General features: G+C 37.9%; 2 protein-coding genes across 6 annotated transcripts in view; both read right to left on the minus strand.

Annotated features, from left to right (window-relative positions):
- Nucleotides 1-23,871, minus strand: part of LOC117933528 — an 81,356-nt gene that overhangs the window by 10,547 nt on the left and 46,938 nt on the right. The window contains exon 1 of one of the 4 annotated variants that reach the window (XR_004654304.1): nucleotides 17,606-18,087. The exons of the other annotated variants lie outside the window; for them this stretch is intronic. The gene's annotated coding sequence lies outside the window, so the exon portion shown is untranslated. Of the gene's footprint in view, nucleotides 1-17,605; nucleotides 18,088-23,871 lie in introns of those variants that run through there. 4 annotated transcript variants of the gene reach the window in all.
- Nucleotides 19,754-23,434, minus strand: LOC117933527 (receptor-like protein EIX2). 2 transcript variants are annotated; one of them, XM_034854916.1, is made up of 3 exons: nucleotides 23,157-23,434; nucleotides 20,536-22,613; nucleotides 19,754-19,951 (listed from the first exon to the last, which is right to left on the minus strand). In XM_034854916.1, the coding sequence occupies exons 1-2, from the start codon at nucleotides 23,416-23,418 to the stop codon at nucleotides 20,539-20,541; spliced, it is 2,337 nt and encodes a 778-aa protein (XP_034710807.1). In that variant the 5' UTR covers nucleotides 23,419-23,434; the 3' UTR covers nucleotides 19,754-19,951; nucleotides 20,536-20,538. The 2 variants fall into 2 exon arrangements, with proteins under 2 accessions (XP_034710807.1, XP_034710806.1); XM_034854915.1 differs by having other exon boundaries at nucleotides 20,536-23,434.

A 23,871-nucleotide genomic window follows, 5' to 3' on the forward strand; every position in this document is an offset into this window, starting at 1 on the left:
AAGGGTTGAGGGGACAGGTTTAGAGAAGTGACAGCTCACCTTCTTGACTATGACCATTTTGCCAATATACCACCTACTGCCCTTGTAAAGATTACACACCCAATTTTCAATGTCAATGACAGGGTGAATGGAAATATGAATCAAAATGGGAAGCTGTCATAATTGATGAATGTCAACGCCCCAGAATTTCATCACATTTTGCAGAATATAAGATACTTGTGGCTGATTTAAGGCTTCTTCTTTATAATGGTTAGATAAAGGAGAGCACGTTGGAGTTTATGAATCTCCTATCATTTCTTGACCCTGGCAATAATGTGAATAGCGACAATGTTTTGAAAATTGACTACAAAGACTGTGTTAGTAAATTAGAGGAGAGGCATTATCATCCGAAGAAACTGTCAATGAGCACATGGATAAAATCAGTGCAAAGGTTAGATTCAAACCAGAATCAATGGAGCTTCCTTCATTTGAAGAAGATGGTGGATTAAATGATGAATATTCAGACTCAGCTATTGGATTTGATGGCTCATTGAATACGCCAGAAAGTTTATGTGCTGGACAGCGGCCTCCTTCATGCTCATATCAGACTCCCATTCAGCAATTCAATTCTAGATTGACTCAAGTGTTTCAACCAGAGAAAGCTATGCAAAGGATTTCACATAAGTGGAACACACGTACAGCTTGGAGATGTTGCAACAGTCCGTGTATTTATTCGAAAAGCTACATCAGTGAATTTTCCCATGCGAGCTAAAGAAGACCAGTTAATACTATTGAAAGGGCAAAAGATGAAGTTCGCAATGAGCTAGAAAACTCAGATTCTGAACTACAGAAAAATCCAAAAGTGAACTATAAGAAAATTGATGAATCAGATGAACTTCTGAGTGAAGATTTGAAACTTGAGAATGAGTGGCAGCAAGTGAGCACATGCTCTGAAATAAATATGGCCAGCTCTACTCTAGACATGCCAGCAATGTACAGAGGCCTCTTCATACAACCATCAGCAATCTAGCAACAGCTAAACCTCCCAAGCTCCAGTCCCTCATGGCTATCTTGCTACACACACCTCCTCCTCTCTTCGCTTCTTTGATTGGGAATTTATTGTTTTACATTGAATTTTTGAATCATTTTTCAACTAAATATTCTCAGCATTGAAAAATCCATCTTCAATAATCCTTTGCTGCCATTTTTCCTCTCGGCATGCACTTTCACTATTTTCTTTGACTTTCAACCATTTTTTTTTATCTTCTTGATTTTTCACAAGCATGAACAAACTTCATGATTCCAAACAATGGAATTCATTGAATCGATTCATGCAAAAGTAATATGGACTTTGGTGGGGGGTCCAACATTCATGATACCTTCTTCAATATTGTTTGCTTGATATGTTGATTTTTTATTCTTCTTGATGATATACATGAATTTGTTTCGTATATTGTTGAGATGCTCTTGATTCCATAGAGGAGTACTAGCTTGCTATCCAGGTACGCTCTCTTCTCATCTATTTTCTAGAACTCTATGGACTTGTATGCCATTGATGACCATATCCATATTCGACGTGATTCTGGTGTCTTGATATATGCCTGATTTGCTTGAATAAAACAAATGTTGTGCGCTACATTTCTACACTAACTCTTATGTTTATGATAGCGCTTGAGAGAGTCGTTCAGGTACGCACTTGATTCCCTTATGGTTTTTTTCTGTTAGGCATGCAATATTGAAATCACCTAGCCTACTTAGGTATCCATAATTAACTGATGATGGCCACATTCCCTTAACTTGTTAGTAGAGACCTTTTAGGGCTTAAAGGGGTGCTACCTCCTAGAGGACCTTCCCAATAAGTAACCTGATCCCCGGACCAAGACTCGGGTTTTTTCCAAAGACATGCTTTTTCCAAAAATATGGAGTCACTTTTAGGGTTTTTCTTTCTTTTTATTTTCCCTTTAAAATAAAATAAAATAAGTGGCGACTCCAACTTTTCTAAAATTAATTTTTCACAAATAAAAAGCGAGTCTCGCCGATCGAGTGGGGACGCACGTGAAAAATGCGGGTCCACAAATTGGCGACTCCACTGGGATTTTGAGGATCAAACTTGAACACTATTAGGAAAATGTGGCGTTTAATTGGTCGATTAGTGGGTACCTCTTTTTTAGGCAAGGTGATTCGATTGCTTGCTTGTTTGGTTTTGCTATCTTAACATGTTTGATTGCCTTGGATGATCACTTGATTGTTTTGCTCACTTTAGCATGATTCACTCTCACATATGTTAGATAGGACTTTGTTTGTTTGATATTTATTGCTTCGCATGATGTTTGAATGATCACTTGATTGTTTGCTCACTTCAGCATGATTCACTCTCACATATGCTAGATAGGACTTTGATTGTTTGATACTTTTCTGCTTGGTATGACTGCTGTTGCATGACAACCCTTTCTCTTGCATGTCGTATGATTGCTTGTCTTCGTTCACTATCTCACTTTAGATCTAGTTTTTCGGATGCACCCACATCCTCCATTGTGCACTTTAGATTATCCTTGAGTGTTGAGAGATGGGAGAGCCTTCACCATTAAGAAACCCCCTGGGAACGCGAGGAAGTGCATGTGTGGAGGTGATGACCACCTTGCATGGAAGCACCCCGTCTCCTTGGAGGCGTGCAGAGGGTTGCGTACCACCGGAGGGTACGATCGCTTCTGCTAGGGATCCTTTGACCACCCATTTTATCTTATAGAGCCACCTTAACCTTGTAGGCTAACCTAGACCCAATTAAGAATTCACTCCTACACGTGGGTGCATCCGTGGAGCTTCAGAGCTGCCTTGGTCATAATTGGGTTCAGTTATCCTCTTCATGGTCTCTTTTGGTGTGCTCAGAGATTGGTACATGTTTGAGTTTCAGTTGGGCCACCTTTTCTGCATTGTGATTAGTGTGTTTCCGCATTTTCTGAGTTTCCTTCATGCCATTTATCTTTTCGTGCCTTTGTACCTTATAGGAGGTTATTCACTTCAGTTTAGATTCGACTTCTTAGATTAGAGTTGGAGATAATTGATCAGGTTTCAAAGCAGTCAGGTATGGATCTTCAGCATGTTATAGTTGATCGAATTACAGTCACCATGACTCTATTCACGAGACATTAGCAGGTTTGAGCCAGAGGATTGATGGACAGTGAGATAGATAGCATCCAGTTCAGGATGAGATGTCGTATGATTCATTACCACCCACCCCCACCACCCAGTTAGCCAGTGACATTGTGAGGGTGACTTCGACAATGATGAGTTGAGTGGATTATGAGTCAAAGTTATCAGATGAGAGTTCTTATAGAGGACGTTAGTTTTTCTCAGATGGGAGATTTGATTGACATGATTTTCTTCATGACGAGCATGAGATGGACGTATTGGATGATAGTTGGATGCTTGGCACATATTAGCTAGAGATAGTTCACTCTCTTGATATGCTTGAGATCTTCATTGTTGAGAGTTCAGAAGAGATTCAGTTTATTTATGTTGGGGTATCCCGCTTATGTTGATGATATGTTTGAGGACGATATTAGCCCGGTTATGGTCATGGAGATTCATCTGTTCCAGGAGACCCTATGGACTTACTTGGAGTACACCACTTGTCATTAGAGAGTTGACCCCAGAGAGGAAATATGATTGATGTATCTGGATAGAGACCAGTTCTCAAACCCCACCAATGTGGATTAGTTGAAGAAGTATTACATTTGAGACCATGGTCGCAGGATGGGTGGCCATCATTTCGGTTAGCCTTACACCTTATCACCTTTATTGATATATTAAACCGTTGCTAGCCCATTGAGCCTCACATGGTATATTATAGCCTTATTTCTTTCTTATAGCTTTGATTACCATTTCTACACTCGGTTGGGCCCTTTGATGTATATGCATGCTTTGCTAGGAAAGTCTCATGAGCTTTAGACTTATAGGCCTATCTTTTCATTCTTGTTACCGTCCCCTTATCGCCTCGTTTGTTCTATTTCACTATCATTACATTTTCATTCTCTTTCTTGCGTTTATCATTATTTGCTTCATCTTATCCATTCTATTTCTTGGGTTGATGATTCTTCACATCTTGGTGCAAAAGAGGGCAGTCATATCACTCCATCCATCCCATTATTTGGCATTGATTCGGAGATTTTAGTCTGAGAGATTATCTCATGGGATGGGGTTCATGTATTCACTAGTGATTTGAGAGAGTTTGTTCATTCCTTATATTTTTCCCATTGGAGTTTGATTTATTGATGATCAGAGCATGCGCAAAAAAAAAAAAAAAAAAAAAAAAAAAAAAAAAAAAAAAAAAAAAAAAAAAAAATCAATCAAAAATCAGAAAAAGAAAAGAAAAGAAAAGAAAAGAAAAGCGCAATAATATGCTCATGTATGGTATCTCGTTCCATTGGGCATTTATGCCACCTTTTGAGGTTCATTTATTGGGTATATTTGTCGTTGTGGGTTCTTGTGAGATTTTTTTATACGAGTTTTCACTCCTTGAGCCACTCTCGTTATGCATTTGGAGTGTTGAGGGTTCATGTGAGAGTTCTATGGTATCCTATGTTTATCGGATCATGGTTGATATGTATTGGGTATGAGAGATGAGTAATCTTTTTACTAGGGTCTCCGGATCATTGTCTAACTCATCATTCCATCATTGGTGATATGACTTTCTTTTATTGTACTAACATGGGTTGATCATCATCTATTCTACTTTCTCATTGCCTTCTTTTGTATCCCATTACCTCTTTCCAGATATTCATTCCACCTTTTATCTATTCCCTACATATTGATACACGTTTTTTTTTTTATTCGATACCTTTTTCACATCATTCACATATTTCATTGATGGTTTGACTACTCATCTTTCTCTCATTTCGCCATCCACATTTCCTTTGGTTACCTTTAGGTCCATGGCTCATGAGATTTTTCTATGCATTACATCTTGTACACGAGGGTATGGGTTTGATCATTGGTATTTGAGCCTAGTTTCCCTTCATTTCTTTCACCCTATCACCCTGACCTACGTTACGTCCCGTGTCTTAAGACCACTCTGAGACCATGAGATCAGATGTTATCTTTGACAGCCTCTACTTAGGCTGGTGTTTGGGATTTGGTTAATATATAGATGTTGTCATGTCTCTTCTTCTGGGAGATGCTCCTTTGATGCTTGGAGGTGATTTGGTGATGGATGTGGATGATTGCTTCATTTTATGGATGATATTTGATGCTATCCAGATTTTCATTCTACTGTGCATCAATTATCTTACTGGGGCATATTTCCCTTTCATTTGGTTGAGATGAGCCCCTAGTGGAGCACTTTCTTTGAGTCTGGGCATTTTCACCGATCAGAGATCCCTAGTGGAGTATGTTGAGATGATATCAGTTCTAGTGGAGCATCGTTGAACTCATTGATGGTTTTCATGATTATAGGTTCCACTTGCAGAGTATTTATGAGATAGACTAGTGGATTATTATTGAGTTGGAGACAGTTTTCAGTGCAGCATATAGATCTGGCATACTGGGGCATATTCCCCCATTTTGAGGTTACCAGATTCCTATCAGATTCAGTTAGGGATTCATCAGAGACATGTTTCTACTTTTGAGATTACCACATTTCTCATCATTTTGGCTATTCATTTGAGATTAGATTTAGAGTGTCTCCCTTGAGGCATTGGTCGATACATCATTCTGACTTCTTAGCGGATTATTATTGAGCTGAGACAGTTACTGATGATGTTGGATTCATCCTTTGGTTGTGCATCATATATTCACACTGGGGCATATTCCCCCCTTCCTCCGAGATTCTTATCTGTTATGTATACGGTACGGATGGATGATCATGTTAGTTTGTTTGCCTCACGACTTCGACATCCGATATCCATATGGGGCATATTCCCCTTCCTTTGCGAGATTTGTTTGGGCAGTGGTACGAGGATGGATGATCATGTTTTTGTTCGCCTCACGACTTTGACATCAGATCTTATACTGGGGCATAGTCCCCCATGTTCTTTGAGTATCCTTGAGATTGAGACAGTGGCCAATTTGGTTTTAGATTGAGTACTAGCTCAGAGCTTTCGATGATCGACTGTATCAGGGCCTCCCTACATAGATTTGTTGAGATAGAGATGGATCGCATCAGGTTCACCCGAGGAGCGTGGGTGGATCTTAGCCAGATGTTCATGAGACAGATTTGTTTCGTCATTGTTACCTTGCAGATTGGATTATCATATGAGCAGCATTTTATGCACTTTGAGGTTTACTTTAGATGAGCCATGATATACACTCTTGAGATTTACCTTTGAGATTCATCGACAGAGCAGTTTTTCAGACATAGAGGTTCCTTCAGTTTAGACCTTTCAGAGGTTTTGTCACGATGCATCAGTTTCAGACCCATTGTTTTAGCAGATGATTGGTTTACTGGTTGTTCAGCAGTGTGAGCACCCTGGATACTGGGGATATTTCCCTTCTTGGTTTCAGTAGTCCGACCCTTGACATTTGAGTACATGCTTGAGCCAATTCATTTCATGTCCACTTTCGAGTTGACCTTCTCTATTATCCTTCTAGGCCCTGAGCCTCGTAGCCATGAGCTATCCATTCCTTCTAGACCCTGAGTCTTATAGCCTTGAGCTATCTTTTTTCCCTTAGGCCCTGAGCCCGCTAGCCCTGAGCTATCATTTCCTATAGACCCGGAGTCTTTCTAGCTCTTAGCTGAGCTTTCATCATTTGGTCGCCCATGAGTGGTTTGACCTGGAGTTTGCGTATCGCATTCTCCTTCTAGCCGATCAGTCATAGAGCCCGGAGCTCATAGCCCTGAGCTATTCATCGACCCAGAGTCATTTTCCATCTCGACCCAGAGTCATTCATAGCACCCCGAGCCCTGAGCTCACGACCCAGAGTCATTTGCATCATTCACATCCCTGAGATGTTTCGTTTTCATCATTCTAGCCACTTGTGAGTGGCCTTGACCCGACACCTTGAGTCGGAAAGTATCCTGATCGGCTATCTATTTAGAGCCCTGAGCTCTCGACCCAGAGTCATTTTCCATTTTGACCCAGAGTCATTCTTTCCTATTTAGAGCCCGGAGCTCTCGACCCAGAGTCATTTTTTCCATTTTGACCCAGAGTCATTCTTTCCTACTTAGAGCCCGGAGCTCTCGACCCAGAGTCATTTTCCATTTCGACCCAGAGTCATTATTTCCTATTTAGAGCCTAGAGCTCTCGACCCAGAGTCATTTTCCATTTTGACCCAGAGTCATTCTTTCCTATTTAGAGCCTGGAGCTCTCGACCCAGAGTTGTTTTCCATTTATGACCTAGAGTCATTTCTTTTCTATTTAGAGCCTAAGGCTCTCGACCTAGAGTCATTTTCCATTTTGACCCAGAGTCATTCTTTTTAGAGCCCAGAGTTCTCGACCCAGAGTCATTTTCCATTTTAACCCAGAGTCATTCTTTCCTATTTAGAGCCTAGAGCTCTTGACCCAGAGTCATTCTTTTTAGAGCCCAGAGTTCTCGACCCAGAGTCATTTTTCATTTTGACCCAGAGTCATTCTTTCCTATTTAGAGCTCGGAGCTCTCGACCCAGAGTCATTTTCCATTTTGACCTAGAGTCATTCTTTTTAAAGCCCAGAGCTCTCGACCCAGAGTCATTTTCCATTTTGACCCAGAGTCATTCTTTTTAGAGCCCAGAGTTCTCGACCCAGAGTCACTTTCCACTTTGACCGAGAGTCATTCTTTCCTATTTAGAGCCTGGAGCTCTCGACCTAGATTTGTTTTCCATTTTGACCTAGAGTCATTCTTTTTAGAGCCCAGAGTTCTCGACCTAGAGTCATTTTCCATCTTGACCCAGAGTCATTCTTTCCAATTAGAGCCCTGAGCTCATGACCCAGAGTCTTTTATCCTATTCTAGATCCAGAGTCGTTCACCTTGTCCATGATCCAGAGTCATTCATATCGTCCATGACTTTAAATCATCATTTTCACCTCTTTCCATCTTTGTGCTACTCGTCACATGCCTTCTCTCTTTATTGTCATTTCCCCCCACATAGAGTTGTCCCATCCATGTCATTGAGACCCCATCTTTTGATCTTACCTCTTCATGTGTTAGGACAAAATCTCTGGTCCTTCTTTAATTCTTCGGTATAGTTCACTTCATTCTGCTCATTACTCGTATTTCTACTCACATTCTCTACACTCGTGATCTATACCGAAGAGGGGCATATTTGTAGACCCTCAATTTTGTCCCTTTAACACATGTCTTAAGTTGTTTTCAGTGCTCCACAGTAGTTCCTTGGTGGCCCAGTACTACTCACCACTTACCTTTTTCTGAGTCACCTTGGAGACTTTGGTTGAGGGATTATTTGATCCCTTATTGTGACCCCTGGCAGCCCTATTTTAGACTTAGACTTTTCATTCATTTTTAGGATAGCTTTTAGATACACTTGGCCTTTAGGCACCGCTCTAGGCCTACTTAGGCACACTTGGCCCATTAAGACATTTTTAGCGTGACTTGTATGACTTGTATGACTTGTGTGGTTGCATAGCTTGTGGGGCCCATTTTTGTATTTATTTGTTTATTTATTTATTTATTTATTTATTCATTTATTTTATTTTTTTACCATTTCCTAATTTATTTACTTACTTATCTATTCATTCAATTATTTAACTTCAAAAATTTCATGTTTTTGCAAGGAAAATTACCATTGGAGTTTAAGGAAGGTGGGACTCTCCTTGGAAGGTTTTGGAGGGGAATTTGAAATTGGGAAGATTTGCTTTTGAAGGAGAAGACTAAAAAATAAGGAAACAAAATATTCTGCAAGGAGAAGGAGCACGGATTGGAGGATTGAGGGGAAATTCTGAAGATTTTTGGGAGATCGTCTTGAGGGGAAGTATAGAGAGAGGGACTGACAGCACGCATCCTTCTCGTTGGAAGCTGAGCAATTCTCCTCAAAGATTGGCTCTTCCAGGTATGGTCACGGGAAATTCACATACTCTCATCTTTATATGATCCTGAATATTATTCTGCGAGCCCGATTCATCTTATTGATTGTTGTGGAGAATTAGGACTGATTTTTCTCTTGTCGAATATATTAAGCGTGAACATGCTATGTTTTGGTTTCTATTTTTTTAGTCTTTAATCTCTATTTTAATGCTGATGTGTGGGATTGTCGTTGATATCGATATCCAAGACCCCTTCTCTTATTCTCTGGAGTCCCTACCTGTTTCTTTTTAAGCCCTTTTGAAAACAATGAATTGTGCTTGCCTATTCACCCGTCTGTATCTCTCCTGCTTTCTTTTGATTATATTTTCTTGTCTTCTGCTTCTATGTATTTATTTCTCTTCCCTCCTTTGGCGTTTGGGCTACGGAGACCACGAGGCATTGAGTATTTCATGAAAGGTAGAAACTTTACGAAGGCTGTGTAGAATGTGGGCTGTTTGTGGGTTTGGCACATGATTGCAGATTGTTGAATCAGATTGGGTTTCTCTATTCGTGGAATTCTGGCTGGAATCCTAGCAGGCTTTCACTTGTCTCAACAATGACAGATTCTATTGATAATAAATGCAAGATCAGAATATAAGATTTGGGGCTTCTCGTTTGTGCAGTATCAGTCAATATAGAGTTAAAGATCTCCTCGAATATTTGGATTATGGAATGGTAGACGAGAGAGAAAAGAGTCCAGTAGAACTTGATGTTTCTTCAAATCCAATTCACTAGTAACCAAGGCAATTATGGCACTTTAAACCCCACGGTTATTTCTGATAGAAATTTGTGTTTGATACTTGGAAACAGAGAGCTTAGGAAAATTACACTGCCTAATATGGATGATTCAAGTTCACAGCTGAAAAACTCAATGAGGAACCTGTAAAACTAGACTGCTTGCCAAATGTTGTCGCCGACCCATCCTTACGTGATAAAGATCCCAAAACAGGATAAGGAGAAAATGACAGCTTCTGGTCTTGAAACCGTGCAAACTTTTAGTACGAAGCCTTGTTCCAGTGGGACTAATATTTCATTGGAAAACAATAGAGTGGAAGGATCTCTTAACAGTATGGTTTCAGAAAAGGTTGCTACCGGCATTGGTTCTGGTGGAATGTCTTCACCGAGGTCACCAAGTAGAAGGAGGCATGGTTTAATTAGTGACCAAGAGGTATCTGGTTTCGAAACGGCTTGGTCCAGACTTTGCCACTGTTAGCGGAGATGCCTGGCCAAAGTTGCGTATTCTAAATTATTTGATTGAATTATGGGCAAGACAATTTATTCCTCTTATGACAGATAGATTGCACTAGAAGATGGGTGATCCTTAAAAGTTGTGAATTCTGCCATTGACCTCCACAAGAAGATGATTGAGATGTGCTACTGATGTTAAAACAGAACAGATGTATCATGTACGCATTCTCAGTTTGTCGAAATGCAGATTGAATGCAAATGGCAGCCTGTCAAACTGTCCTAGAAGAGTGTCGATGGATTTGAGTGGGAGATGGATTCGCAACTGCTGATGAGGTTGTCCTTAATGATCTCCACCATTCAGCTTCTATATACGTGTCATACCAGTTGATTTAGCAGTTTTCAAGGAATTATTTTTTGAAACTCGGAATTCAGGAGCTCTTGAAGCCTGATGACATGTTAGGTGTAATATCTGGCTGAAGTTCAGTTTCATGAACATAAATCTAAGATCTACTTACCTGATGTGTCAGGAAGTCCACTTCTTGTTAATGAGTTAGTTTATGATGATGCTCCCTAGCTGTTTGGTTCTTAAAGATGAATGTCTGCCTGCAAAAGTGATGAAGCAGCCCCTAATGCTATTGATTCTGATACAGTAAGAAACTTCTCATGAAGTCACTCTTATGACACTACTGATGAGGAACTCACGTCAATTGTAATGGAAAGCTATCAACATTCAGAGCCTCAGCACGGTCTTGAAAGCTTTTCTACCAAAGAAACAATGTCTCCAACTTCTTAGGAAAGGTTACGTCGGGCTATGAATTCGGTCTTGGAATAATGGGGTCTCAAGATAGGCGCTAGAATCTGACCAGAAACGAATGCCTGAACCAGAAGAATGTGTGTTCCATCTGGTTACTAGTAAGCTGAATTTTAGAGTCACCAAGAAGACTTAATGAGGCTACAGCAATGGATGAACTATTTAATCGCATTACCTCCACATAAAGATCTCTCAGGGAATGAACCACTCTTATAATGACATGGAAAAACTTCCCCATGCACTCTCCAAGTTCCCTTCAGTTGAGGTACAATCTATGATGCAGTCTCCTAGGCTCACCCCTCCTCAGTATGCAACAGCAGCAACGTATATCGCTTCAGGAAGTCCATTTTATCCTAATTTGCAGTCAGTGATAGATCCTCATCCGTAACTGTTAGTCTAATATCAAAGGAGAAGCCTATTATCCTTAGTCATGCAGGAATTGAAGATTGCATTGGCCTTCCCCCAAAGCTGCAATTCCTCTCAATGAAAAAGTCATAGCTGCTCTTGCTCATAAAACTATAATTCTGGTGGCTCATCAAGTGGAGTTTCTCTTCGAAGTCGATAAAATTCTGGTTATGGAAGCTGAAGGCTATTACAGAATCACTTCTAAACATAAAAATCCTGAAGCTGTATGCTTGGGAAACACACTTCAAGAACGTCAAAGAAGGGTAAAGTGTTTCTGGAGATGCTGAACGAGTGCTTGGATCAGATAACGAGTGCTTCACGGGACAATCAGCCAGCTGTGTTCTTGCAATAGAGCACCTTGCTATCTTCTTAGATATCAGGTACATTGACAATGGAGAAGCCATAAATTTCAACCTGAATAATTTCAGTACAGCAATTAGATTCTGTGGTAAGGCCTGGCAGTGATTCTTTGCAAGTATCATTTGATAAAAAACCATGCACAAGTAATTCTGAGGCCTCAGTTCTCAAAGAGTTGCAGTAGATATCAACAGTATATTACTTGAATCTTTAGATAATCGTCACAGTTCAGGCTCATCATGCATTAATATCAGAGATGGCTTAAATTTGATTTCCGTGAAGACTAGTAATGAATCTCGCAGATGTCATGGTATGCGGATAAACCTGAGACAGATTTGAAGTTTTTATCTGAACTTGATACACATCCACAGAAGTCCTAAATGTCAGGTGATCGAAGATGCAGAAAAAGACTTGAAGGGTGATGATCAACTTTGGCATTCGCTATCATCTAAGAATTTTATTGAACCACTGATTAGGTTTCTGAAGGATGCTTGTGGACAGCATGATGTAAAGACTCAGAGAGTTGGATTTCAGTTGTTATTGGCGCTTGTCAACAAAATCGAAGTGGTGGGTCATACATGGGAGCAGACGCATTCAATCTGATGACACCCCTTCTGAATTCAAAAATCAACAATATTGTCAGGAGTTACAATGGAAAGTGACTTATGTGCTCTCTTTCTCCTTCAAGTTTGTGGACTCGGGGTCCTCTCTTCACAAGACAGCGAAGCTGGTACTATGGTTCAGCCTGGTGATATTCCCATAATTTATGTTCGTGAATTACTTGAGATAAAAAGGAAGTTCGACCATCAAAGGCCTGCATCTCTTGGACTAAAATCTGGATCAGAAAAATTTCAAAGTTAATACGGACTAGAAAATTCTCAAAGTGTAATGGAAAGCTCTAGTGATGAGGGTACCCTCTTTGACGAATCAAGAAGTTGAATTTGAGGCCTCCAATGGAAGAAATTTGAACTTTTTCTGATGAGACTTCCAAGGCTGTCATGCACATTACATTGCAGTTCAGAATTCCGCCTTGAAGTCTTTTCTAAAGTCACTTTCCAAAACACTTAAACGCAATGTCATAGCTCAGAATCTCTGGTATTCACGTTCAGTCTCTTAAGCTTGACCCCAAAGAATCTTTGAGGGTTCATTGCTCCGTACCTGAATATGGAGGAGAGGGTACCAAGTGAGGATTTTCTGAGGAACAGTCGCATCATTAATATAGAGAAACAAAAATCTGAACCTACTTTGAGAGAAACAAACATCTCATGTTGCCACTTTGGACGGACACTTGAAATCCAAGAGCATGGATTGAGGGGCGGCCTGCACTCCCATGGGGACCACGCACTAACAGAAACACGCCACCTCGGGAAGTCTTCACAGCCGCATGAAGAAGTCCACGCACAGTTTTGATTTTCAGAGAACACACGTACATGCATAGTCCGCTTTCTAGAGGAACCCCAGGATTTTTTTTAAGAAGTTGCGAGCACTAATGGACTCCATGCACAGGTTTCTTCATGGGCTGCATCCACTTACGCTACGCACCATCCCAAATTCGAAGACAGCCGCAACATTCAGAACTTGAAGGCTGCCACCTTTCAATACCACGCATGGATGCATTGGAGATGTAACTTACGCACTAAGAGATTCGAAATGGCTTGGTTCAGATTCTGCAGCTGTCAGTAGAGACATTCTGACCAGAATTATGTATTCCAAACATTTGGGCACGCGGATATAGCCTTCGGAAAATGAGGAGCACAATTTTAAATGGAATGAGGTTGTTTTGGGAAAGGGGAAAACCCTTGGGCAATCAGGCCTGAAACGTTTAATAAGGGTTGAGGGGACAGGTTTAGAGAAGTGACAGCTCACCTTCTTGACTATGACCATTTTGCCAATATACCACCTACTGCCCTTGTAAAGATTACACACCCAATTTTCAATGTCAATGACAGGGTGAATGGAAATATGAATCAAAATGGGAAGCTGTCATAATTGATGAATGTCAACGCCCCAGAATTTCATCACATTTTGCAGAATATAAGATACTTGTGGCTGATTTAAGGCTTCTTCTTTATAATGGTTAGATAAAGGAGAGCACGTTGGAGTTTATGAATCTCCTATCATTTCTTGACCCTGGCAATAATGTGAATAGCGACAATGTTTTGAAAATTGACTACAAAGACTGTGTTAGTAAATTAGAGGAGAGGCATTATCATCCGAAGAAACTGTCAATGAGCACATGGATAAAATCAGTGCAAAGGTTAGATTCAAACCAGAATCAATGGAGCTTCCTTCATTTGAAGAAGATGGTGGATTAAATGATGAATATTCAGACTCAGCTATTGGATTTGATGGCTCATTGAATACGCCAGAAAGTTTATGTGCTGGACAGCGGCCTCCTTCATGCTCATATCAGACTCCCATTCAGCAATTCAATTCTAGATTGACTCAAGTGTTTCAACCAGAGAAAGCTATGCAAAGGATTTCACATAAGTGGAACACACGTACAGCTTGGAGATGTTGCAACAGTCCGTGTATTTATTCGAAAAGCTACATCAGTGAATTTTCCCATGCGAGCTAAAGAAGACCAGTTAATACTATTGAAAGGGCAAAAGATGAAGTTCGCAATGAGCTAGAAAACTCAGATTCTGAACTACAGAAAAATCCATAAGTGAACTATAAGAAAATTGATGAATCAGATGAACTTCTGAGTGAAGATTTGAAACTTGAGAATGAGTGGCAGCAAGTGAGCACATGCTCTGAAATAAATATGGCCAGCTCTACTCTAGACATGCCAGCAATGTACAGAGGCCTCTTCATACAACCATCAGCAATCTAGCAACAGCTAAACCTCCCAAGCTCCAGTCCCTCATGGCTATCTTGCTACACACACCTCCTCCTCTCTTCGCTTCTTTGATTGGGAATTTATTGTTTTACATTGAATTTTGAATCATTTTTCAACTAAATATTCTCAGCATTGAAAAATCCATCTTCAATAATCCTTGCTGCCATTTTTCCTCTCGGCATGCACTTTCACTATTTTCTTTGACTTTCAACCATTTTTTTTTATCTTCTTGATTTTTCACAAGCATGAACAAACTTCATGATTCCAAACAATGGAATTCATTGAATCGATTCATGCAAAAGTAATATGGACTTTGGTGGGGGTCCAACATTCATGATACCTTCTTCAATATTGTTTGCTTGATATGTTGATTTTTTATTCTTCTTGATGATATACATGAATTTGTTTCGTATATATTGTTGAGATGCTCTTGATTCCCATAGAGGAGTACTAGCTTGCTATCCAGGTACGCTCTCTTCTCATCTATTTTCTAGAACTCTATGGACTTGTATGCCATTGATGACCATATCCATATTCGACGTGATTCTTGGGTGTCTTGATATATGCCTGATTTGCTTGAATAAAACAAATGTTGTGCGCTACATTTCTACACTAACTCTTATGTTTTATGATAGCGCTTGAGAAGTCGTTCAGGTACGCACTTTGATTCTCTCTTATGGTTTGTTTTCTTGTTAGGCATGCAATATTTGAAATCACCTAGCCTACTTAGGTATCCATAATTAACTGATTGATGGCCACACTTCCCTTAACTTTGTTAGTAGAGACCTTTATAGGGCTTAAAGGGGTGCTACCTCCTAGAGGTACCTTCCCAATAAGTAACCTGATCCCCGGACCAAGACTCGGGTTTTTTTCAAAGACATGCCTTTTTTCCAAAAATTATGGAGTCACATTTTAGGGTTTTTCTTTCTTGTTTTATTTTCCCTTTAAAATAAAAATAAAATAAGTGGCGACTCCAACTTTTCCAAAAATTATTTTTCACAAATAAAAAGCGAGTCTCGCCGATCGAGTGGGGACGCACGTGAAAAATGCGGGTCCACACATGGGCACTCCTGGAGTCTCAGATATATATATATAGAAGAATTGAAATTCATCTAATTACCTAAGAAGAGAACAATTAGTAGAATTGTAACCATCGAGTCAGTAAATGCAACATTAAAAACAACCCCGATGCCAATGCCCATCATGAGCATTGGTTGGAAGAGCAGCGCCAAATCATAGTAAATGATAGGCATATCAAGTGTAGGATGCCTTAGCTTAAGATTATAGTAAACAGTTGAGCCTACTGCACCCATAACCATGCATGACCAACAAATAGAATTTATGGCTTCCTCATTTATAAGAGAGCAGTTTCATATAACCATGTAAATGAGATTTGCAAAGAGATATCCCTTGTCTTCAGCTAGCTATTTATTAATTAGATAAAACAGTTCTTAAAGCTAAATCAAGGACAATTGTCTCAGAGAAGTAATGGTTGCTAAGCTTCCTATTCAAGGTTCAAAGAATTGAGGTCCCTTAAAAGTCATGAACTCAGCTCACAAAGATGCTGGCATGTTAGTGTAGTAAATCAATTCTCTTTTTATTCTAAAAAAATCGGTAGATACTAGAAAATATGTGACAATGGTCTCAAACCCAGTGCTTGAAATATGCAAAATCCAGTATTGAGTCAACTTAAACAACAGGCTGGATTGGTGGTATTTTTAAAATATTTCTTTTTATCCTTTCCTTTATTTTTACCACTTCCTAACCCCTGTCCCAATGAGGTTTCTGAATTTGGTTAGAATGAATTATAGATCTTTAACAGAACTCCTACCAGATGGATATGTCTGTTTCTTACATTTTAATATAGTAACAAAACTGCCACCACCACCAACACCACTTGCACTCCCAAATGTTGCTCCAAAGAATCCAATTATGCTACAATCATCAATTTGCCAGCCAAATTTCATTTCCCTTAAAGTCAAATTTGCAATGACAACATTTAAATCTTCCAAAACAGTTTTTGAGTTTAGAGCACAATTATTTACCAAAGTCAATCATATTAATATATGGCAGGAAAACAAGAGGAACAATAAAAAGGTAATACGAAAATTGAAACTTTATGTGTCCATAGGTTTGGTCCCAAGCAAAGAAATAATAAAATCTATTGAGTATTGCTAAGGTCATCTGGTTAAGCATACTTGAGATTTTTATTTTTTTCTCTCCAACACAACAATATATTAAATAGCCCTAATATTTATCCTTTTCTTTTCCTCAATTTAGCAACCAATTAGGAGAATAAGAAAGCAATTACATATTTAGAGTAACACGGTCTTACCATGTCATACATTCATAGAAATTACATATTTTCATGCCAAATTTTATTAATTCTTTGATCACTATTATTAGAGTTTTGTTTAGATAAATAGAGAACATTCAAATCTTCAAAATAAAAGGCAAAAGGGTCAATAATATCAATGTTTTAGCACAATAACTCCCTAGTTTCTCCGCTATCACTAGGAAAGGTCAATAGCAGGCTCGAAAATTGAGATTATAAAATTCATAGCAAAGCAGAGAAAGTAAAGATTCAAAAACCTTGCTTCAACCCTTGGAGTTTCTGTTTCTAGAGGAAATATAAGTGAGACATAAATGTTGTCTACAATGACCTCCTGTTGCAAAGCTTTTGCCAATCCCTTGAGGCTAAACTTGCTAGTCGTGTAAGCTATGTAACCATAAATGCCCACCTATAAAAAAAATCATGACTCCAAATGAAAAACCAATAGATAGAGAGTTGTTTTGGAATCCTAATAACCATTGAAATTTAACATCCAAGAGCAAAAAATTAATGTGCTTTGAATGTCAAATAAGTCAATTTCTAAGCATTCCATTTTAAATTTAGGCGGTAATATTCATTTCTAGTGCTGAAAAAATTCATAGAATAACAAAACGAAAGTTCAGAGCAAAAGGCAATACGTTGAACTTTTGAAAAAGTATTTCTGAAAACACATCACACTTATTCAAGTACACGGTACCTGACTGGCCTACGATGATATAATGTCGATCAACGTTGGTCCACGCTTCTTTCCAATGCTTCATTCTCGACAAAGGAGCCTTAATCAAATGAAATGTCCCCATTAGATTCACATCAATCGTGAACCTAGCCTCCTCCAATTCCTGTTTTTCCAACTCTTGCAACATAAACACTCCTTGATTGCAGCTTTCGCGGCACAAACCCCAGCAAAGCATCTCAAAATTTTCATTCATGTTTCTTACAATTTCTTAACAACCAAACAAAGAGCACGAAACCCAAATTTTACCCCGTAGATGAATTAATAATACCAGACAAGAACAAACGCATAAATAAAAGAAAACGAGTACATATATACAGTTGAGATTTTCTTCTACAAAATCTATTTGGTTACTGAAAAATCAAAACGAAAAATTGATCAATGGAACAATTAAGAAGGTAGATAAGCCCTAGAATTAGCTAAGAGAACTTGAGCACTTCATATCTCTCCCTCTTTTATGTGTATATATATAGAGAGAGAGAAGAAAACAAAATAGAAAAAAACCATTATGATTAAATGAATACAAAATTCTTATGGAAAATTATTTGCCGCTGTGAATATAAAATATAGTTATATATAATATTTTTTGATGAGTACGAATTTCATCTTTAAAAAAAATCCTTTTTGCAATAAAAATAAATATTGTTGCAAAAATCTTCTTTTTTTTCCATAAAATTTATTTGTGCCGAAGAAAATTATGGTAGTAAAATGTGAAATTTGTTATGGTGTTGGAAAAATTTTAAAAACACTTTTAAAAAGTTGAAAAATAACTTGTAATGCTTCTTAGAGAAACACTTAATAGGTGATTTTTTCAAAAACCTTTTTAAAAAAAAAAACACATCCACTAAATACAATTTGAATAGAAGCACCATCAAAAGCTCTCTTAGTGTTTGTGGAACACTAAAAATGTAGTAATTTAATTTTACAAACCAGGCTTCTTGGATTCTAAAATCCATGTAGCCGAAGGAAATCTTACTAATATCCTAAGTCTTTCTAGTGCTTAAAATTTTATATCTAAATTACTTATTATTAGTTATTTCAAAAGTATAATAACTATAATGATATTATTAATGGATTTATATTAAGGTTTCATTTGCGTAGGTTTTTGCCTTTTGATTTTAAAGTCAAAGTTACAATTTTTAAAAGGTAATATTTGTATTGTAAAATTTTATTAAACATAAAAGAATTTTTTGCACAAGTGAAAATAGAGCTTTTATAAGAAGCATCATATTCCTAGTTTTACTCTACCATGTTTTCCATCAATTCTGAAATTGTTCTCAAGATGTATAAATAATAGCATTGCTATGGGAGAGACCCCATGGCTATGTGTGATTAAAATGTGCTTTACAAACATTTATAGACCTTTGTGGAGATGAATGGGGCTTAAGCTCTCCTACCTTCACCTTTTTCTTTCTCTTGTTCCTCTGGCAGCTGTCACAATATGCTCCCATCTTTACCTAGTCCCTCATATCACATAGGTTCCTGAATTTGTTAGGAACTTCATGTTCTGATGGGATAAAGATGGGGTCACCCCTATATCATGGATCCAAGGTCATCCTATAATAATTGTAAAGGGATAGTTTGTCTATTACCCAAAATAGAGTTAGGCAAGTGGTTGGTCTTGTTGTTATTGGTAAGGTGATTTTCCTAATAGGGACGTACACCATCTAAGCCTACTAGTGGACAAAAGGGAGGGCATAGCAAGAAGAAATGTGAGCTAATTAGGAATCAACAAAATTGATGAGAATGAGATATTTATCCAAGCATCAGTGAAACAACTTCCTATGAGAAAGATTTGGAGACCATGAAGAATGAGTTTCACATTTATAAGAGTTCTTTGTCTTTTTAGAGAGAAAAAATAGGGAGAATTATAATTAGATTATCAACAAGTTAATGATATATATAGTGTTGTCTTTTATTTTGTTTTAACCTTCATGAAGAAAACCAATTGGTTTTTGAGAGAAATATTTTAAGTTAAAATATTTTACACTAATATTCTTTGATATCTTTTTAGAATATTGTTATGGGGAATAAAATCAAGATAATGAATGAGTCCTAAAACATGAAAATGCATTATATATAAGGAAGAATAAGTTGATATGCCCACAAATATCTAGACAAAAGATAAAATAAGTATATTAAGAATATATATAATCATCAAAATAAAGTAAGAAACTTATTACACTCCAACGATAATCATAGAATGAGGAGTTGAGAGGATAGAGTTACTGAGATCCAAGCATCCATTTCTTCCACGTTTGATAATACTCCACAACATGCTAAAATATGAGATGAAGGGGTGTTGAATTCCTAAAACACAAAGTAAACGATAATATTTACCAATTTGAAAAAAAAATCTTTTTAAATAGTTGCGCGGAAGGAAATTTTCATTAGCATTCTTGTTTTAAGAACTAGACAAGTACTCTTTGGTTTATGCTTAAAATGGTACCTTAAATATTGTTATGTATTTGAATAAAATTAAAGAAATTGCATTCAACATTATAAGAGGGACGGTTTTGTAAGAAAATGTAAAATAATACAAAAGGTCAATGTTATGGCTAATTAGTATATTAAAATATCCAAGATTTTCCACTTAGGAATAAAGACAATCACCTCGGATCTAACATTAGGTGATTTTTTCATTCATAAATTTTAGCTTATCAAAATAATATAGAAGGTTAATAATTAATTAACTAAAAGAAGTAATATGAAAAATTCTAGTAAAAACCTACTTTTCTTTTATAATCATTACCATTCAGGAATAAGCTAGTAATGTTTTTTATAAACAAGAAAAAGGTGGAGAGAGAGAGAGAGAGAGAGAGAGAGAGAGAGAGAGAGAGAGAGAGAGAGAGAGAGAGAGAGAGAGAGAGAGAGAGAGAGAGAAAGAGTTGTACCATTTAACTTTGAAGACTCCTCCATAGTCGAGCCATATTTATTGTTGTAGTCACATAGAGCCAATCTTTTATTTTATTCAAAAATTGGAAATATGCATATCTCCATGAATTGTTGAGTAGTAGAGTTCCACACACTCCCCAAAATCCAACTATGAATCCAAGAGCAATGCTAACATAAAACCACATGTCATTTCCATCTTGTTGAATGTCGTCTTCATAGCTATAAGCATTGGGAGTTCCTTCTACTTTATCTCCTGGGCACTTTTTCAAAAGAGGCGGTCCACAAAGTGTAGGATTTCCCTCATAAGAAGAAGTATTGAAACTTTGAAGTTGAGTACCTCGTGGAATCTTACCAGACAAGTTGTTGTTAGAGAGGTCTAAGGTACTCAAACGATCTATTTCTGAAAGGCCACTTGGAATTTCACCAATAAGTTGATTTTGAGACAAATCAAGAATGTCTAATGATTTCAATTGACCAATTGTTGTAGGGATCGATCCAGTCAAATTGTTTCTTGAAAAGTTCAATGAAACCAATTCTAGAAGATCTGTTACTTCTTTTGGAATCTCCCCAATTAGTTTGTTGCTTGAAAGATCAATACTCTTTACTAATCCAAGAGTATTCTTATACTCAAATTCTCTTCCTTTCCATTTAACCAATTCGCTATCAACATAGGACCAAGGTGCATCACTCAAAAATGAATTATGAAGTGAATCATAATTATATGCAATGGTCAAATTCCCTTTCTTAGTCATGGCAGTGAAATTGCTAAAACATCTTGGTATACTACCCAAGATATTGTTACTAGAGAGGTCCAATATTTGAATTTTTTTCAATTGACATAGCTCTAAACTTATACTTCCACTGAAATTATTAGATCGTAGGTTTAGAACCATCAAATTTGGAAGGTTTCCTCCTATCCATGGGGGTATTTTTCCGGATAACCTATTTTTTGCCAAATCAATAAAGCTCAAACTTTTGCATTTCTTTAAAGATGAAGGCAATTCTCCGATCAAATTGTTGTTGCGTAAATGTAGAGTTTGAATCGATTGCATGGAGCCAAATGATTTTGGAATTTTCCCATAAAATTGATTATTTTCCAAATTTAGAACTGTCAAGCTTTTCCATTGTTTCTGACAATGAGGCAGCTCTCCTGATAACAAGTTGTTTGAGAGGTCAAGATACACCAGATATGACTTAGAAACTGTACACAATAAGGAAATGGACCCTGAAAACTTGTTATTGGAGAGATCCAACAATGCGAGGTCAGAAGGAAGTTGTGGTATTGAACCCTCCAAATAATTTGAGCTCATATCTATGTAAAGAGGCTGATCAAATTTTGATGATAAATTGGGTAAGTTCCCTATGATCTGATTGTTGGAAATATTAAAGGTATAAATAGGGGAAGTTAAATTCCAAAACCAGTTTGGGATGACATCTGAAATGTCAGAATTGGAGATATCAAGGTCTTTCAACTGCTTTTGAGTTCGAAGCCAACTAGGAAAATGAGGTCCCAATTGGCAGGAGGTTAATGCTAGAGAAAATAGCTGAAAAGGAGGAACCCACTCCAAGCTCATGTTGAAAGTGAGAGAGTTGGAGGATAAGTCTAAAGTGTGCAAGTCAGATAGATGAAAGAGATGAGCCTCAGAGATGACACCTTGCAATGAATTTGAACCAATATCCAACCATTGAAGTTTGGTAAGGTGTCCAATACTTGTAGGCAATGTTCCATTTAGCTGATTATAACCAAGATATAACACTCTCAAGGATGAAAATCCAATGAGATCAGGAACTGATCCTGTGAATTGGTTATATGATAAATACAAAATCTCTAACGTGTCATTTGCACAAGCCAGCAAGTCTTGTGGAAGCTGTCCGCTGAGATTGTTGCTTTGCAAAGCTAACTTTTGTAAATGGCATAAATTGCTCAAGGATTTTGGAATCTCACCTTCAAGTTTATTGTCATGGAGATAGAGTTCTTCAAGAGAAGCCATGTTCCCAACTGTATCTGGAATTGAACCCTGAAGTTGATTGGAGGAGAGATCAAAATATTCAAGGGAACTCATGTTCCCAAATGCCTCTGGAATCAAACCATTTAAATCAACATTCAAAGAGAGATCAAGATGAACAAGGGTGGTAGTAAAGTTGAATAGCCATAGGTATATTGAAGAAGTGAGATCATTCCAAGAGAGATCAAGGAAGGCAAGAGGGACAGAGAAATTAACAGGGGAAAAAGACGGAGTGGTGAGGGGAGGGAGGCTACAGTATTGTAAGTTTAAGTGAATGAGAGAAGGGAGTTTATTAATTGCTTCTGACCAGTGGATGGCTTTACTGAGGTTAACAGAATTCAGGTCAAGGTGTCTTAAAGACGAAAGATGAGAAAGCCACTCAAGATTTCCAGAATGCAAATGATAATTACCACTAAGATCAAGGGAAAGCAAGTTGGAAAGATTTCCGAATTGGCTGGGAAGACGTCCAGTGAAATTGGCATCAGAGAGAATGAGGTATTGGATTTTGGGGAGAGAAGCAAGGAATGGAGGTATGGAACTCCCTTCAAAATCATTAAAGCTGAGATCCAAATGGGTTAAGAGCTCCAATTCAAGCAATGAAGAACTTATCTCACCTCTCAAACTACCTTCTTGAAGATAAAGCCCAACCACCTGACCAGTATGGTTGCTGCACTGGACTCCTCTCCATCGACAACAATCTCTTGTGTCCCAAGAAGACAAAATGCCATAGTCATCCACAAGGCCATGTTTGAAGCGAAGCAGAGCTTCTCTCTCCCTCTCTATGCACCCCACAGTGTTTCCAAGCCCAGCTTTGGCACATACCACTACAAGCACAAGAAAGCTAAAAAGGAGGCGTTCAACGAAGCATACAACCATGATGGTCTGCAAGTAATACTGGGTTTTTTTGTGGATTCACACAACACCAAGCACTCGTGTATATATATCCATCTGCCTTGTTTTTATTTTTACTTTTTGTGGTAATATTTTTCAAAAAATATTTATAAATTGAATATTCCAAAAATTGAAATATTCGTTTTTGAAGTTGTGGTATTTTTATTCTTCTTATCTTCGGGAAAGAGTTGTTGGGATTGTTCTCCCATGTGGCTTCCTCCACGTTGTTACCAACTTTTCCTTAGGGTAAGGGTCCCATTAATTTATTGTTTTCCAATATATTTTTGGAAAAAATGAATGGATGACGGAGTTTTAACATTAAGTCAACACATAAAGCAAATTTTCCAATAGATAAAATTTTAAAAAATATGAAGTATAGTTTTTGATTAAAAGTGTAGGTGCCATTTGAATACTCTTTTTTTTTTTTCCCTACTTTTA

The sequence above is a fragment of the Vitis riparia genome, chromosome 16, assembly GCF_004353265.1.
Source record: "Vitis riparia cultivar Riparia Gloire de Montpellier isolate 1030 chromosome 16, EGFV_Vit.rip_1.0, whole genome shotgun sequence".
Lineage (NCBI taxonomy): Eukaryota > Viridiplantae > Streptophyta > Magnoliopsida > Vitales > Vitaceae > Vitis > Vitis riparia.